General features: G+C 42.7%; 1 protein-coding gene across 1 annotated transcript; it reads left to right on the top strand.

Annotated features, from left to right (window-relative positions):
* Positions 1 to 11,677: 11,677 nt before the first annotated feature.
* On the top strand, positions 11,678 to 19,053 carry ZBTB14 (zinc finger and BTB domain containing 14). The gene is made up of 3 exons (XM_063326614.1): positions 11,678 to 11,791; positions 14,145 to 14,228; positions 14,505 to 19,053. The coding sequence occupies exons 2-3, from the start codon at positions 14,226 to 14,228 to the stop codon at positions 15,846 to 15,848; spliced, it is 1,347 nt and encodes a 448-aa protein (XP_063182684.1). The 5' UTR covers positions 11,678 to 11,791; positions 14,145 to 14,225; the 3' UTR covers positions 15,849 to 19,053.
* Positions 19,054 to 19,285: the final 232 nt, after the last annotated feature.

The raw sequence follows: 19,285 nt of genomic DNA on the forward strand, positions 1-19,285 counted from the left end.
CCTGCCTCAGCAAAAAGCACTCGGCAGTGCTATAACTTCTTGCTGCAGCAGACCAATTGCAAATTGAATTGTCTGCTGTACCTGTTGCACTATACCTTTTTTATGCTGTAGTCCTTGCATTTCTAATTTTGGTAACCGAGTTTACCAGTATACATAACGACATATGTTATCCCTGGGGATCTTTGTATGTCAGTCGAATGCATCTAAACAGTTCTTTTAGAGGTCAAAGTCAGATTATTTTGCCATAGGTTAAACAGCTACAGGGCATTGGGATCTTTTCAAGCTTCTCCAATGGTAGCAAAGCCAACCTACAGCTATTAGGGTGCCCTGAAACCCTGTTGGAGAGTGCTGTATTTAAAGACAAGAGTAAAACACAGGCAGACCTGAGCTTCAGAAAGCCATAGTATTAGGTTTTTTGACATTGGACTCCACAGGAAACTAGTTCAAAAAAAAGGAATTGGTGGTGTGTGCTCTGGATCTAGCTCTGGTAAGAGTAGGTTAAAAAACAAAACAAAACAAATAAAAAAAAAAAACCCAACACCAAACCCTAGTCTCTTCACTAGGAATATTCTACTCTGTTAATTCCTTGAGGGAATTGACACAAATGACGCAGTCATACAAAGGCAAAATGAATAGGTCATTACAAAGTGAGGAGAATTTAAACTATTGAATAATATGATCCCTTGAAATCACTTGTGGCCACCACAGTACTTGTCACTATGGTCCACACTGATAGTGGAGGAAAGTATTTTGTTGACTACTACCTATTGTTTGCTGCATTTTTTTTGCAGTCCAGCAAATATTGAAGACTCTTTAACAAGCCTGTGGAAGATGCTGATCAGCGAAGAAACAACTGAAGGGGGAGAAAAGGGAAGAGCTGCTTAAGTTGTGTTATCTTAAGTTTGTATTTTCTGCACATCTTCACTTTGATATACTTATCTTTGGATCTCTTAACAATTTAGAAAACTGCGGCAAAGCAATTTGTTGAAGATTGCACAAAAAAAGGACTATTGATCATGGTTCAAATCTATTATTCCTATCAGACAGCCCTTTTCCTTCCGGATATGTTTTTGCATTAAAAGTCAGAACTATTAATTTGGATGTATTCGAGAGATTACTCAACGCGTTTACAGAGGGGAATGGCTGGTGTACACAAAGTGAGTGATAGCCAACTATTTTCCCTTAGCTATCCTACCTACAGTTTTCACTTAATATGACATTAAATTCTGATCTTCTGTAAAGCTTTTTTGGGTGTATCTGAGATGATGAAAATCATTCTTATCTACAGTATATAAACTTATATATACAGTAAGGGTTTCTGTGTACCCACCAAATCCCATAACCAACAGTTAATCTCTCTTTATATTAAAATATCATGACAAGGTCCAAAAATGATCACAGGAATATTGTTTTTCAATGTGGAAGGCAATGTAGTTGGAGCCAATGCCTATTCTGGTAACCTTTATAACCTAAGCATCAAAATGGGCACAGCTTAAGGGAAGAAAGAGGAGGAAACAGACGTGAGTGACCAAGGTCATGACCTCTTAGAGAAGAATCAAGGACAAAATGCAGCTTTACGATTCCCAGCCAAGTTCCCAATCCATCACCAAAGCGAATACTTTTCCTTTTGTCTTACTCTTTAATGCCTATTAATAATTTACTATTTTAATTTGACCTAAGAAGCTAATGGTATTATTGTTTTTATTTCTCTTTAGAAAAGCAAAGAAATATAAACTTGTATAAACTATGTAATCCTACACTATTAAAGGGAAGCTCCAATATTCTGACATGGTAGTGATTTAAAAATAAAAGTATTTGGGGATTCTTGAGGCCTGTAAATTTTAATAGAGGGATGGAGCCAAAACCACCAAGCAGTTAATGCATTGTTTCTTTTGGGGAAGACAAGTAGCCATATGATACAGAGATGAAGCATATACTAATAATGAACACTGGAGGATATCCAGACTAGTTCACAGGGGACTGCTTCAGTTTTAAACAGTACATCTAATAGGATTCAGCATAGTCATCGTATCATTCCACAAACTTTATTCATACTGAGTAACACAGAAGGATGTAAGTAGCTTCAACATTTATTAGAAGTAATCACTTAATTAAATACAATTTTTGCAAAGTCCAGTCCTGAGAAAGGGAAATGCAGTAATAATACTTATATTGACTCTAAGAGGATTTTTATCTTTCCAAACTCTCATCAAACTAAAAGGAGACATAGTCTTTTTCATCTTATAAGAAATGAGACCGATAGTTTATAGTAATAGCTATAGATTTATCAGAATAAAACTCCACTGCATCCAAAGAGAGCTAGAACATGCTCAATCCTATCATTAACACAGCTTGACACTGTCTCCCATGGAAAACAGTGGGAGCCATTCTAGTTACTTTAGTGGATGTTGGATGAGATCTCTGAACAGTAAGACATTTGGGAAGGGCCTAAAAATTCGAGGGGCACACTAGAAATAAACAAAATGTAGGTTTAGGGGATTTTTTCATACTCATTATTAGTTGTACTAATTTACTCATGTACTAATGTACTCATTTAGTTGTACTAAAAAGTGCAACTTTTTAATGTAATGTTGAGACTGACAACATTTGAGCAGTTCTCAGCAGTTCTCAACAGCAGTCGAGACTGCCTGCTAACTGCAGGCAACATTACAAACTAAAACCCTCTTTCCTCTCTCCCCTAAACATGTATTTAACACCATTATTTTACTTTAAATTAGTAGATCTATTTGCTAAATACTCTGTTATTACAGAGACATAGAAAGGAATATCTTTATAATGGGTTTAAAAGATAATTACATAGTTTTATACATTTTTCTCAATCAAAATTTGGTATTACTTTCTAAATATGAAGTGTTCAAAAATTCATGTTAGTTGATAAACCAGTTTTATCTGTACACTGGATTATAAATTATGGATTAACATCTACTTCCCTTATGATTGGCAACATTCGCACTGCCTGTAAGGAGAAGGGGTTCAAGCAAAATGCTAGGCAGCAAATTCTCCTAACCTCATTCCTTTTCCTAACTGACATATGGTAGTCTCATGATGTTTGTCTGCTTCTGACGTAACACACATAAATATGAGAAAGAAAATCCTCCCTGCAAAAATACATTGCATTCTGCAACTGGGCTGTAAACAGTATCCTGTGTCTGCATTTATGAACAGAATATTTGGTCTTAATATGACAGGACGATGCCCTCTCCATACCCTTGTTGCCTTTCAGAATAGGCAGGACAAGTTTGATGGCCTAATGGGGTATCCCCTCCTTAAAGATACAGAGTACCCATACTTTCATTAACTTGACATTGATATAAATAAAGTGCCTTTCATTTTGCCAGTCCTTTATACAATTATTTGTTCATTGCACCCCTCACTAAGGGCTGACCCCCATAAAAGAAAAGAGGTAGGAGCTATTTCTTTAGACCAAGCAATAAAAGAGTCTGATTTCTAAGGATTTAGGATTATAACTTTGGTAATGGTCTATGTTGAGAAGAAAATCTGAGTGACTGAGCAGTTAAGAGTGCATCATAATGGAAATGCACAGAGGATCATAGTGAAGATTACTAGAGTAACCCTTATTCTGCCTTCTTTACTCTTGGACTGCTTAACTTCAAAGCATTATTTTTCTTTTAATGTAAGGCTTTGGCAGTTGCAGTATTTCATAGACTGGCAAGCCAAAGAGAACTATTATAGCCATCTAGTTTGACCTCCTATATAAAACAGGACACAATGTCACTTGCTGCTTTTACTCTGAGCCAATTAACTAGCGTGTGACTAAGCATAACTTTCAAAGGCATTCATTTTTCTCACTTGAGGATTTCAAGAGATGGAGAATCCATTAGTTTTCTTGCTGTTTTTTTCCAACAGTTAATCACTCCCTCTGTTTAAAAAATGTATGCTTCATTGCCTATCTGAATGGTTTCATGGTCTCAGCTTCCAGCTATGGGCAATTCAGGTCTTTTTTCTTTGGACTAAGGATCCCTTTATTCGCTCAGTATTTTCTCTCCATTAAGTTAAGTAAGTGTCTAAGTCGCTGTAATCAAATCATCCTAATGCATTCTTGTTGAAGAAGCTAAATAGCTTGTACTTTTCAAGTCTCTTACTGTAAAACACTTCCTGCAGACCTCCAAATAATTTTGAAGCTCTTCTGCTCCTTTTTTTTCCCTTGCATCCTTTTCAGAGCATGGGAACCGGAACTGTGTGCTGTGTTTCAACAGCGAGAGACTGATATCCATCACGAGTCCACCAGCCAAAACCATGCACATGACCTCCCTATCTCAGCTTACCCTTTTTTTATATATATATTTATATATATATATATATGCACATATATTTATGTATTCTTGGGCAAATATTATGCAGCCTCTTTGGGACATGTACAGACCTATCATGAGTTTCATTTTATATTATGATATCTGCAAAACATTAAATACAGAAAACCAAATTCATCCAACAACAAGGCCTGCTGCCACCAATAGTAGAAGTACAAGCAGATGGTAAGGGGAACGCTTTACCACGGGACCTGCAACTGCTCCAAGGCCAGGATCCATCATAGAAACACTGGTCCTTGCTCCAAGGATGCTCTGACCAGCCCAAGCTGGGGGGGACACCACTGGTACCGCTGCCTTTACCAGACCTGTGCCAGCCCTACCTTAGATTTCACCTTCCCACTTCTGTATTATTTGTCCTTCTGTACCTTAGCTTTTCTCTTTTTGTTTCTCTTCTTGTTTCTCCTCTGCCTGTGAACCAATTGGGGTTGGCAGATAAGACACCATCTTCTGCAGCATTCCTTTAACCATGTCGCCAAAAACATCAGCAAAAAGTGGTATCTTAAACGTGCTTATTGCTGGTGCAAATGACTTGCATCCCAGAGTTGCCTGAAGGCAATGTGTGAGGCTGTTTCTTCTGAAAGCAAAAGGTTGTAAGCAAGAGTAAGCACCAGATGAATTTAAAATTCTATTTCTATGTTTGCTATTATTTTATGTATGCCTGTCTTTAGAAGGTAATTAAAAGGAAGTTAGTTTGAATAAATTATGTTACAGACTACTAGAATTAGTTCTTTCTCCAGGATAGTTAATGCCACCTTCAATACAACAAAAGAGACTGTCAATCCAGGGAACAGAAGCGGATACAGAAGGTTTTCCTTCTTTTTCTATACTTGTAATGACTGGTTTAAAAGGTTGTGTGGTTGTCCATGGGACTGAGAAAGTTGAAAAGCCAAATCTCGACTCCTTAGTGTTGTATGACAGCAAGATAACTATTTCAGCTTTCTAGGCCCATTTATTCCCTCAAAATGAATCAAACACTTCTCCTATTATCTAAGTCTTTCTTATTCTTGAACAGGTTACAATCAATGACATTTAACTGTTCTGACAGAGCAGTAAAGTTTTTTTGCCTGTAGCCTGAATCCAGCTCAGGTCAAATGTTTTTCTGTGGTTATGGTTTTTTTCAGTGATGTGTTTTCCAGTGATGTTTAACGATTTCACTGTTAGATGAGATCAGTTCTGAATTCTACTTGCATTATCATAAAATTATTTCCATGCTTTCTACAAATATTCAGATTAAATAATGAGTATTAACAGGTATTAACAGGCTAAAATCTTTATCATAAAATTATTACCATGCTTTCTACAAATATTCAGATAAATAATGAGTATTAACAGGCATTAACAGGCTAAAATCTTTCCAATCTCCTTGGGGGAAAGTGCTGACAAAGGCTTGAAATGTGCAAACTAGAATAGTCAGTGAAAGTGCTCTCCATTCTGAAATTTACACTTTTAAAAAAGTGAAAGTTCACAATTATTAGCAAATGTACAGAAAACCCAATTACCTTTAAATAAAATGTCACGCATAAAGCCGCACAACTTATTTGTTGTGTGAAACTTTCCACCTCCCTTTGAGCATATGAATGCCAAAATACGCTCTACTGGTTAGAAAAATGTCCACAAATCAGTGTCTGCAACCAACTAGTGAAGATCGCAGCTGTATTACCTAGAAGCAGGCAAGCTGTCGACTGTGGGGGCTTGATTCCTCCCTGTTGACGGCATTTTGTGAGAGGTTTATGAATGCAGGAATTCTGGTCATTCAGTCTCAGCTACAGAATTTCAAGTATTTTGTGTAGCATGGACAAGGCTCCATTTCCTTCTGTTGTTGTATAGCTGACTGAAGTGAAACTATCAAATTAGATATTGCTTTTAGTTTATTTATAGAGCATTAAATAACAAAAATAGCAATGGAGAATTTAACGAGTTATCCTTGCTGTAAAAAATAAACATCTAACTTTCAGGAATAACAAAACATGAGGTTGACAAAGATGAGGGTGAAGGGGCACTGGGGCTATGAGATGACTGATTTTTCAATTATAGCCTATCTGTCTTTGTGAGGGACAGTTTCCAATAAACAAATACAAGTAAAAGGCTAGTTTTTTTGACAAAACAAATACATCATAGTGAACAGTACTTATTTACATTTGGCAAGCTTGGCTTCTTTCAGAAAATGCCACGTCCAAAAATTCACATTTGGATAAAAATTAGCTTCGCATAGCCATGACAAGATCCACGATAACTTGGTAACCACAACTCCACCCCAAAGAAGGGTTAAATTGTTCCGCTCTGCCCTTCCTCACACCAGCAGAGCATCCATCCAAAAAAATTTGTTTGCCCTACTTATGCAAACAAACTGGCCATCACATAAATAATTCACGGAATAGCAGTCTCTTCTATTAACTGAATATATATGAAAGACACTGCCTCGAACATGAAACATGGCTGAAACCGAGATCACCGTGCTAGTGTTTCAGGACCCAATGGTATGTGTGTGCCGTATATCAAAAATATACCTGACCTGTGAATGAGAAATCTATTCTTTTTTGATAGACCAGGCACAAGGAAGCTGTTAGACCCTTGTGGACCGGTTGTTTCTTAGCCGTGTGTTCGTAACGTTGGCAGATCTGCAATACAAACAGGAACCGAGCACAGAAACAGCTCTTGACTAGTGAATATTAACCAAGTCACCAATATGCCTTCTATTCCTCTTACATATTACAACTTAAAAGTCAATAAATATGTGGCTTAAGATTGAATATGTAATTTTAGGCTTTTGTTCATTTGATACCATCTTTCCTTAGAGTGAAGGATCCCAATACATGTAGCGCTCTTTCTTTCTCCCTTCGGACATCTCACCTCTGCTCAGTGTCCGCTTCCCACTGGGTGCTGTGGATGACAGTACATGTTGCTGCTCCCTAAAGCCTCGCCTCTACCCGTAGCAGATGCTGGCTTCAGCACCAGGGCACAGGATCACAACTGACCACGGCAGGAAGAAGATGACCCAGAGAGAACACCGAGGGAGAGGCAGAGGAAGTGATATTTCATAAAATTCCTCTGGCACTTGGTGCCAGAAAGTGGCATCCATCCCTCTTCACTCACTGTTCACATGGTTCCAGTCAAATAAAGATGTCAGACAAAGTCAAGAATTGGGTCTAGAGCAAGGAAATTGACAGTGAGAAATGAAAGAAAAGGAAAAATGAGAGGACGGTGGGGATATAGGGAAGAAACAGAGAAAATTAGTAAAGGAATGGAGTGCAAACCCTAAACCATGAAGAAATATACCCCCAAAAAGGTGCTGGTAGGGACATATAGAGACAGAGAGACAGTCCAACAGGGACAGTAATAAGATGTGTAAAATTACACAAGTTACAGCTAGACCTGACTATTTTGCTTAGAAACAAAAAGAACATGGACTGCCTTGTGCATGCACAGAGCGTGAAGTGCTGTGCTCACGTGGCCACATCTCTTACCTACCGCAACTTTTGCAAACGTGTATCATCATGCATTACTATGCATGACTGTAGATAAACACATCACAAGGTATACTAGAATTAATTGATAAGAAAAGTATGTAATTAAGATGCTCTTCTACTTAGAATACAATACTAGTAAATAAGATTTTAGAGATCAGGGTCTCTAGAGAGGACTCGTGTCCCTCCTGGCACAGGTGCCAACGACGAGTGCAAGTTCAACCATTCGGGTGGTGAGGTGGCCTCTCACCACCTCTTCCCGTTCGTACAGCTCAGCCAGGGGTTGTGCCACCAACCTCCGTTGTCTGTGCTCTGCTCCTACTCATTTGCCCCGGCTATTCCCTCTTCTGTGGGGATACTTGAAAATACAGAAGTGAGTAAGTGATGCAAAAACATGACTAACTCACGCGCAAATTTCTGCTGGGAAATTTGCCAGGTTGCTATGGGAAACACACACTGCAAGAGGCATCTGCTCCCTGACTGTCCTCCTCTGTCCTAGCGCATTCACTTGCGCTCTTGGGAGGCTTCCATAGACGGCCCTTGCTGATGGGTGGGAATATACTAACAGGCTCTGCGATTCCTTTTCACAAATATTGGATGTTTTGTATCTTCACCTTCTTTTCCCCGCTTGGCCTAACAAGAAATCCAACCCATGAACAGTGAACACAGAAAATCTATGTCTTTGTATGATGACCATTTCTGCGTGACCAAGAGACAATTCGAATACATGAAAACTGGCCATAATATTGCGATGTTTGTATCATCGCTTGTAACTCACATAGACTTTATAAACCTCACCATCACAAACACACAAAAACCCACTGATGCTCCATATACATTTTAAAACCAGTCGCCACTTGGAACATGCTAGATGCAAACCTTCAACCCTTCCTGCACGCCACCTCCCACACCACACGTATGGTTGCAGAAAGTGGCACTTGTCACTCTTCACTCCCGTTACACAACTTTCTAAACAAACAAGCGCATCCTACAAAGGGCTCTTTCCCCCCCACAGATATCACTGCAATCCAAACAGTCTGGAAACAGCCTGTTGGTTCAACAGTTCCACAGTGTCTACATTTCGGCTCATCCGATAGGAAAACATGAAAATTGCTTCAAAGCCCCAATGTTAATCTGTTTGGCTGGGTACAGGGTAATTTCACAGGAAGAGTGCTTCAGTCAGACACATGATCAGGACAATTTTTTCCTCCTGGTTACACTTTTTATGCAGAAGGGTATTTTCCAGTAGGCTGAAAAAATACTTGCTGTTGGCAACTGACACATTAGCCTGCAGACATGCCCGTGGAGATGTGTTTTCTTATGCTTCACCTTCAGTAATACATAATTTCAATCCCAGGTCTTTTCAGTGGAAATTTCTGTGGCCTTTACCTTTTATTTCCAAAACCCAGTGCAAGTCGCCCAGATTCAGACCTGTTATCATGATTCACTTATATACATGCAGCTATTCTGCCTGTTTTTTCCACATACCAACCAGCACTTGAGGCGACTTGTAGGCTCCTCTGCTACTTTCCAGCACACGGTGTGCATGGGGTGTATAGGGTACGTGTTCACAGGTGCGCTTTAGACAAGCAGGTTTCACCAGAAACTTGGATTCTCATGTGACGGTGGCTTCTATTTCTTGCCCACTTCAATCACTCAGCAAAAGTAGTTCCGTGGAAATGCGTAATTGTCTCACTTGCAGTAGCTTAAATAAGCCACTTACTAGCAGCTCCTTGAACTGCACTTGCAGTTTTATTATTATTACTTGGTACTGCTAGATTTTAACAGCCTTTACTCCTGCTGCTCACTGTACGCACTTTATAATATTATCTATAGCATTTATAATCTGTCAGTGTCCCAGCACTTCCACATAGAAACAAGGAAGTCTTTCTCCGTTTGCAAGCTCACCAAAGAGCACTGCCACATTCAGACCACACGTCAAATACCTGGGACATCGCACGTAATGAAAAATATGACACAGTCAGGCAGTAACAATGCTTTATTTTTCATTCTCCGCAATTCACAGTTAACACATCTGGATGTTGGAACATACACTTCCTCTATTTTAGTATCTCAGTGAGAGCTACGAACGATACAATTCAAACCATGCAGAAGTAGCCTGTGACACAGGAAAGCAGAGAGAAAAACGAATAGCCGTACCTTTCCTATGGTACCCTGCCTTTCTCCACCCGGAGTCTAATTCTGATTATTTGCATTACAGCAGAACCCGGCCCTAAATATTAAGTGTATCCATACTGTGCCAGGTGCTGTACAGATAGAGCAGAACCAGACAGCATAACAAAAGGAAGAGGTGTAATTTGCTGGTCGGCGTGGTAAACTCAGCAGTTACATGTTTCTCAAGAATAATAAGGTTATCGCAAGAGTGTCTGAGGCACTGTCAAAGAAAGAAACAGCATGTCACAAAACTGCAAAAGGGAAGCTCCCTCCACACTGGAGGGAATTCTTGTATAGGATTCAAAAATACTTAAAAGATTGAAGACGATTAGTTCTGCCTTCTGAATGCAAATCACTGCTGTTACTACAAAAACAAGGCTGGCAGTTTTGACTACCCAGGCAAAGTATGAACTTTATTTCATTCTACCTAAAGGTGGGTGGGAAAAAAAAAAAAAAGAAAAATCTTTCAATTAATAATTCAAAAAAGAAAGACAGAGTGATCCAGTTGGAGAGCGCCTCACTACATATATGAGTGCATCACACAAAAACATCACAGAGATGACTCAGGAAGAGGCAGGAGTTATCAACCTGGTGAAAAAAGTCACTATGTTGCTCCCAGAGGATGCTTCCACTACTCCAGTAACTTGTTTATACTGCTGTAATTTTCAACAGAAGTGGTTATTTCACCTTTTTTTTTTTTTTTTTTTAATAGCAGAACTGCTGGTCTTTACACTGACAGAAACATGTCGAAGTTCTATTTATCCCCAAATTATCTCACTGAAAGCTGTGCCACCACGCACTGGTTTTGAAAAGGAAAATCGGAGGTGGAAGATGAGCAGCGCAAGTAATAGCTTCCATTTCTTTCTAGTGGCCCTGTTATTTCTCTAAAACTCAACCCCCCGGACGTTTGAACAACGGAAAGTGAGGGATCGCGGATTTTGGTAGGCAGCCGTGTCCCCCCATCCTCTGTGACAGGCAGAGGACAGCGCAGCCTGCCACCGCACACCCGGCGACAGCACGGCGGCTGCCCCGCAGCCGTAACATGCCTGTGGCCGCCCGCGGCTCCAGCACCGGGGGGTGTTATGTCCGCCCGCCAACCCCCACCCGCCAGATCGCCCATTTTTAAAAATCCCGCCTAAATTCAACCCCGAAATTAACCCCGCGCGCACCGCCTCACGCTCCCGCGCCGCCGCCGGGCGCGAGCTTCCCCTTCCCGCCCCGCCGCGCGGCCCCGCCCCGCCGCGCGCCGCTCAACGGCCGCGTCGCCTCTCGTCCCCCCCTCCCCGCGCCGGGCTCGCCCACGCGGACGCAGGCGCGGCGGCGGGTCGGGTGCCCGCGGCGCGGCGGGAGCGGCTCCCCGCCACCCCCCCGCCCCCGGGGAAGCCGCGGTGCGCGCCACCGCTCCCCTCCTCTCCGAGGGGGACCCCCCGAAAAGCGAGATGGAGCCGACGCGCTCCCCTCCCCACCTCCACGCTCCCCGCCACGCTCGCCGCCACCGGCGCGCCCCGCTCGCACCGCGCATGCACGTACCCCTCGCCCGCCCCCGGCGCGCGCGCGCGCACTGAGTGCTCGTGCCGGAGGCGGCGGTGACGGCCGGAGAGACGCGCGCAGACACCCCCCCCTTCCCCCCCCGGCCCCCCCCTCCTCCCCAAATTCCCCCCCCTTCTCCCTCCCACCCGCCCACCCTCCCTCCCTTCTGCCCCCCCCCCGGCCCCCTCCCGCGCGGCGGCAGCGGTGGCGGCGGTGGCCCCCCCCTCCCGCGCTCCCGGGGAAGTGCGGTTCCGCGTGCGCGCGCGGCAGGTAAGCGCGAGCCCTCTCCCCATTCCGTACCCCATCCCCCCCCCCCCCGCCCCAACGGCAGGGCCGCCGTTGCGCTGCGCGCGCTCGACCTCGCGCGCCCCCCCCCTCCGCCCCCCCCCGCCGCCGCTCACTGCCGCCGCCTCCCTCCCGCTGCTGACGGCCGCAGCCGTTAAAGCCCCGGCAGCTCGCGCTGGGTGAGATGGAGGTGCCGCGGGCGCGCCCGCTGCCGCCGTCAGCACCAGCAGCTCGCGGCCGTCGCGCGCCCTGCCCTCCCTCCCTCCCTCCCTCCCGCGCGCGCGGCGGGCGGGCGGGGGGAGGGCGGCGAGGAGGAGGAGGACGCGTCCAGCGGCGGATGCGCACGTTGGGGCGCGCGGGCCCCGCGCGGCGGCCGCAACAAAGAGGGCGCGCGGCCGCGGCCTGGCGGCGCTTCGGCCGGCGGCAGCGGCGGGGCGGGCGTCGCGCGAGAGCCGTTGGGGCGAGGAGGGGAGCGGGGCGCGGGGGGGAGGGGGACGCCGCCGATGCCGCTGCCGCCGCTGTTGTCGACCCCGCGCAGCCCCGTGAGGCGTCGCCGTGCGGGGAGAAGCGCCGGGCTCGCTCCGGAGACGGGCCGCCTGCTGCTCGCGGGCGCCCCCGACGACGGGCCGGGAGCGCGGGCGGCGTCTCCCCGCTGCAGGGCCGCGCCGGCAACCCGCGGGTTCCCGTGGCGGCGGCGAGCGGGGCCGCGGCGGCTCGGCAGGGCCGGTCCCCGCCGGGAACCCGCCCGCGCCGCGTCCTCGCCGGCGGGTGCGTGGAGCAGGCGTGCGCCTGGGCCGCCTCGGCGGTGGCGGGCACGGCGGTCGGCGCCGCGCCGGTGCGCCCTCGGAGCCGCGGCGAGGCACCGAGCGTGTCTGGGACGGCGGCGGCAGGAGCTGTACCAACAAGTTACAACCCCAGACATACTCCCCTCGCCCCGACCTCCGTTCCTGTGGTGGTAACGGCAGTGTAAAAAGCGCGTATGCGTGTAGGAATAATGAGAATGGCCCTGCGGAGTAAGTAGCTCAGTGGCGACGGGAGTTTCCCCTTGCCTCGGCCCGTCAACTGCCTGCCCTGCTCCACTGGCAGAGAAGTAACTGTTTCACCAGTTGCACACCCCTGTGTACTCAGCAACACTGTTTTCAGCCAGTCACTTCTCCTGTAATTGGTTCTCGTTTACCAAGTCTCAGCAGTATTGCAGCAAAACTGCATATTGTTTAACAAAACAGGGTGGGATTGCTGCTAGATTACTCGTGGTGACATTTTGCTGTTTGCTTAAAAAGAAAACAGCATTTTTGCCAGCTTGCAAAGAACTCTTAAGGGGTCCTGTTGAAGTAGTCGGTCCTGCCCTTTTCAGTGCTGGATTGATACATTTTCCTGGGATGGTAGATCCAGACAGCCTAGAAAAACGCACACAGTGTTTCTTGGCTTTGTTTTCTTTTGTCTATTTCAAATATTTATGCACTTCCTATCTGGCTATCTTAACATCTCATTATTGAGGACTAAGAAAATGATTTTGGCTTTCCTCAGTTCTTTTGTGTCTCTATATGCTGAGGTGACAGACCTGCAAAGGTATTTGTAGGGAGCCAAGTGTTCCCATAGCACGTGAAACGCCTAGCACCAAGAGTGGAAGCTGCATACCTGTCAGCTGCTTACATTTCATATATGGTCAAGGTTAAATTAGAATTTAGGAAAGGAGTTCCCAGTAGCTCTGTACCAGGTGATGGAGAGAAGTGTCTGAACCAAATACTGAATTTCCCTCCTTTCCACACCACCACATTTACAGCTTCTGTCATAATTGGATGCCTATGGGAGATTGAATAATTTAACTTACTTGTTTTGCCTTAGCCTGCTGCTGTTCAAGTATCTCCATTTTTGGAGATCTGGTATCCTCGGTGACTCTTTCCTTGGTCCTGGATGCACATCCATCCACAGACCAGTCTGCTGTCCTTTGCGATGTTTGCTCTGCTTGCAGACCCTCCGCTAGGCTTGCTCAGCTCACTGATTCAGCAGAAGATGAATCACCTTTTTGATGGGTTGGTTATGGGATTTAAGCTGTTGATTCTTGTAGAGGTTTTTCAGACTTTTAGATGCAGTGCAAAGTAAGTAGCAGGGAAGTGGAGTCAGGGAAGTGAAGTAGCCAGAGGAAAGTAAACACGTGGTTTATGACAACAGCACTATCAGATCAATTTATGCAGTCATCTGTAGAACTCGTCAAAACTTTAACAGTGCATTTTGTGTAATTTTAAATAATTGAAAATACTGTGTTTCACAAATTTAAAACAATTTTTGGAATAGATTTTATCATTTCTTAAAATGTTATTATCTTCCTGTCTTTCAGGCTGAAGTTGGACGATTGTAAGGATTAATCATCTGTCAAATATTTAATAATCATTTGTACAGAAAATTTCCCGCATTGTTCATGGTAAGGCTTATATTTGATATTTCACATTTAGTTTGGTATGCTCACACCTTTAGAGTATTTCCTGTGTACATTTTTGTTAGTATTAACATTTTAGAAGAAGTTTAAGAGTAATGCTTTTATAATCTGAAAGGCTTTTTCTGGTCATATTAAGAAAAAAAATATCATTCGGCAATTCTTTTAGTGTGTAGATGACATCGGCTGTTGGGATTTTATGACTTAGACTACTGTATACTATTTATACTAAAAATTAAAAAACTTTCCCTTGTCATTTTACAGGAGTTTTTCATCAGTATGTCTGAAACCATTAAATATAATGACGACGATCACAAAACTGTGTTCCTGAAAACATTAAATGAACAACGTTTGGAAGGAGAATTTTGTGACATAGCTATCGTGGTTGAAGATGTTAAATTCAGAGCACATAGATGTGTCCTTGCTGCCTGCAGTACCTACTTCAAAAAGCTTTTCAAAAAACTAGAAGTTGATAGTTCATCAGTAATAGAAATAGATTTTCTTCGTTCTGATATTTTTGAGGAAGTTCTCAATTATATGTACACTGCAAAGATTTCTGTTAAGAAAGAGGATGTAAATTTGATGATGTCTTCAGGCCAGATTCTTGGTATTCGATTTTTGGATAAACTTTGCTCTCAAAAACGTGATGTATCTAGTCCTGAAGAAAACACACAGTCCAAGAGCAAGTATTGTCTAAAAATAAACCGTCCTATGGGGGAACCTAATGATACCCAAGATGATGAGGTGGAAGAAATTGGAGATCATGATGATAGTCCATCAGATGTGACAGTGGAAGGAACTCCCCCAAGTCAGGAAGATGGAAAATCACCTACCACTACCCTGAGAGTGCAGGAGGCAATTCTGAAAGAGCTGGGAAGCGAAGAGGTTCGAAAAGTAAACTGCTATGGCCAAGAAGTAGAGCCTATGGAAACAACCGAATCGAAAGACTTAGGATCTCAGACCCCTCAGGCTTTAACATTTAATGATGGCATAAGTGAAGTGAAAGATGAACAGACACCAGGCTGGACCACAGCAGCTGGGGATATGAAGTTTGAGTATTTGCTTTACGGTCACAGGGAACACATTGTATGTCAGGCTTGCGGTAAGACCTTTTCTGATGAAGCGCGATTGAGAAAACATGAAAAATTACACACTGCTGATAGACCATTTGTTTGTGAAATGTGTACTAAGGGCTTCACCACGCAAGCTCATTTGAAAGAGCACCTGAAAATACACACAGGTTACAAGCCTTACAGTTGTGAGGTATGTGGAAAGTCTTTTATTCGTGCACCAGATCTAAAAAAGCATGAGAGAGTTCACAGTAATGAGAGGCCGTTTGCATGCCATATGTGTGATAAAGCCTTCAAGCACAAGTCCCACCTCAAAGACCATGAAAGAAGACACCGAGGAGAGAAACCTTTTGTCTGCAGTTCGTGCACTAAAGCATTTGCTAAAGCGTCGGATCTAAAAAGGCATGAGAACAATATGCACAGTGAAAGAAAACAAGTTACTACAGCCAATTCCATCCAGAGTGAAACAGAACAGTTACAGGCAGCAGCTATGGCTGCTGAAGCAGAGCAGCAATTAGAAACTATAGCTTGTAGTTAAAAACTAAAGCAGAAACTTTATCAGAAATAATATAAGAAATTAAATTGAACAAAATCTATTGTTGGTATATGTTTAGACTGAGAATTATCTTTTCAAGAAAACATATTTTTAGAGGATTTGAATGCTACATAGGAACACATAGCATTGCTTGTTTAGGTATTTTAAAACATTTCAGAGATGGGTATTCTTAGAATATGAAATCATTTTGTTGTCGTTAGCAGTATAATGCACTAGTACCTGATTTAATTTGAGAATATGATCAAGTTCCCTATAAAACAGGGATCGTCACTGGCTGACGTTTCATCCAGTATGGAATACTGCATACGATGTAGACATCGAAATCAGTGAGTTACGTTTAAAAATGCTGAGATCTCATAAAATAACAACCATGGAAAGGAAATACTTGTTTTACATAAGTTTGAAAATGTTATACCTGCAACTTTTGAGAAACAGATGTTGATGCCCTAGGGTTTTTAGTTCGTGCTTTTTCACGTAATGCAGGTGCTAGAGGTTGGTACAACAGAGTGTAAGGGAGGATGGTGATCAAAATCAAATTGCTTCTTTCTCCATTCCCTCAGACATCCTCTTATTTTAATCAAGGTGGCAAGTTTAATGAAATACTTGCTTTCCTGAAAAAAATGCATTATTTGCAGTGGTCCTGTCTGGCAAAGCAGAAGGGTCGTGGCATTCACAAATCCTGTCTGTGGGGAAAAGAGTCTGCCTCATTTGTTTCTACGTTCACTCTTAGGCAGGCCCCTGGAGATGGGACAGAGCCACGAAGAACAAAGGGTGCAGCATGGAGAAGGAGATATTTTCCTTACTCAGACCCAGTGGAAATTAGTTAAAGCCAATACAGCCTGAGGCTGTAGTTTTTATTATGCATCTTTCAGTTCACCTAAGCTAGCAGAACTGAGGCAAAGGAGTGTTTCTGGCAGCGCGGGAGGATTAGCTGCATTGGTGAGTGACCAAGCGTCACTGCCAGACCTCCGCAGCTGCAGAGCACAGCCATGGGCTATCGCATACCTGCCCACAGCTTTCAGGCTGAGTTTTGTGTCATGGCTGGTCATACCAGCTAATAGGTCCTGCTCAAGTTTAAAAGCTTCTGCGTTCTGGCACACCTCAGCAAGAGGGAGACTTCAGAGAGAGATTTCAGTCATAATTGATCCAGAATCAGTGTTCGCTAATAGTCTGTTACTTAGAGTTGCCTATTTTTTTTTCAGACAAGCTGGGGTAGATGCTGCTTATTTAACTGCTAACTCACAGAGTCGGCAAAATAAATGGTCTTTGGATTGCAGTCTGCTACGTGTAGTCAAGGAGAGAAGACACAGTAACAGCGGTAATGTAATCCAAAGGGATATCGAGCCTTTATTTTAAATTTGTAAATACTATAACTGTTGTCAAAACTTCATTTGAAGTTGTAATGGGAAAAAAAAATGCACTCTTTGGCATGTGGTTGGATAACATTGATCACTTGCGATACCTAGTGTTAGACCAGTTTCTGGTAAGTTACTGTGTGGTAGATCACATCTTGCTTTTCTAAATAGAAATTGAAAATAGCATTTTTGGAACTGTTATATGGAACTTTGATTATTGTTTTTTTGTTTGGTTGGGTTTTTTTTACAGCTTCATTTTATTCATGTACTCATCAGGTTAAGCAGTTATCTTAAAATGCCAATAATTGTTTGAAAGCTGGTCTGTAAATAAAACATGAACTTAATACTTTAGAAAATGTAAACTTTGGACCTTTACCAATATATTTTTTTAAACTGTTGCTTCATTTTACATTCAGTAATATTAGTTTGTAAACAAACTATACATTTTGTATCTGTGCAACATCAGAGGATGTGTATTCATTGCATTTTATTGGTTCTCTTGAGGAACATGATAAATGACCATTGTTAAAATGTTTTACTGTATATGATCATAGATATAAAGATAGTAGGTCCAAAAAGGGATCTACTTTTTTTTTCTAAATGTACTAGCCTTGCTACGTTTTCTTATCTAAAATTGTCTTCAGTTTTTCTTAAACGATAAAATTGGTGCTGATAAGTCCATACAAAACATATCTGTTGTGATAAGAGTTCAAAATTGTAAAAGATGAAGAAAGTGAATTTTCTCTAGGTCTTCTATGAAGAATACAGGAAGTAATGAGCTTAAATTACAGCAGTGAACATTTATATTAGACATTAGAAGAAACTTTTAAAGGGTTGAATAATGAGTTATTAGAACAGAATGCCCGGGGAGGCACTGCAGTCTTCACTAGTGGTGATATTTAAGAACAGGTTAGACAAACATTTGTTAGGAATGGTTTAAATGTAGTTAATTCTGTCTTGAAGCTGAGGGATAAGTTAAATAACCTCTCAACAAGAGCATCATTTTTTTTTTGGAAAAAAAATGTAGTAAATGAAAATGGAGATCCTTGGGACAGCAGATGCTTGAATGGAAAGACAGAGCTCAAAGCTTATGGTTGAAGAAAATCATCCTCTGACATTTGAGCACAGGCAGTCAGGCTGTGAATTTGAAATTGTTATAGAAAAACAGGCTTGCATTAAAAGATACACAACTGAAAGTGTGATGATGTTGTGTTTTACATCAGAGTAAATTTTGCTATTGTTAAAGCTTACAGCTCTAAGAATTATACGAGGTTACATCTGTAAGGTTTACATGATGTTTGTAGCTTTTTAAAACTGGGACTGATTGATATTATACATACCGTAATACAAAAGTGTGCAGAGGCAGGAACAAATGTTACTGTCTCACATTGCTTGGACAGGCATAAACACCTTACATGAGACTTGGTCTTAACAGTCTGTCACAGGAAAAGTTCAGTGAAACCAGTGGAATTGTTCCCATGTCAAAGATTTTGAAAGGGGCCTTGACCTCTTACTGGCTTTTAGCTGCTTAGAGCCGGAAAACTGCTTAATGTTCCTGGGACCAATGATGACAATAATCATCAGGAAGGGAAAGGCTTAGTTGTTTTTATGAAGTTGAGAATTTTATTGGTGATTTCTACTACTGCTGTCTGTTTGAAGTATGTGAATTTTATTTTTTTTTTTGAAAGCCAATAGATAATTTTTTCTTCCCTTCTCAATTGTTTTTATTCAAGACAGGGAGAAGGCCTAGAATACTTAAGCTTAAACTTTTGGAAAAGGTTTCAGAGAGCAAGTGTGGAGGTAAACTTGGCTGTACATTATTGTTAATGTGTTTTAAATTAATCCTGTTCATTGTGTACATTCTGAAAGGATGTTAGCTTATATGTTATGAGGGTCTGTCTGTGACGTTCAGGTAAATCTGTGCATCTTAAGACCCTACTGCTCCCTGCTCTCTCCTGTCTGTGCCGGAAGACACCATGTACAGAAGCAGATGTACGTCAGCTCCAAGCCACAGTTTTCCAGCATGATAAACCGTAAGCTATGAGCTGTTGATGGAGGAATGGG

Source organism: Chroicocephalus ridibundus, chromosome 2 (genome assembly GCF_963924245.1).
Source record: "Chroicocephalus ridibundus chromosome 2, bChrRid1.1, whole genome shotgun sequence".
In the NCBI taxonomy this organism is placed as follows: Eukaryota; Metazoa; Chordata; class Aves; order Charadriiformes; family Laridae; genus Chroicocephalus; species Chroicocephalus ridibundus.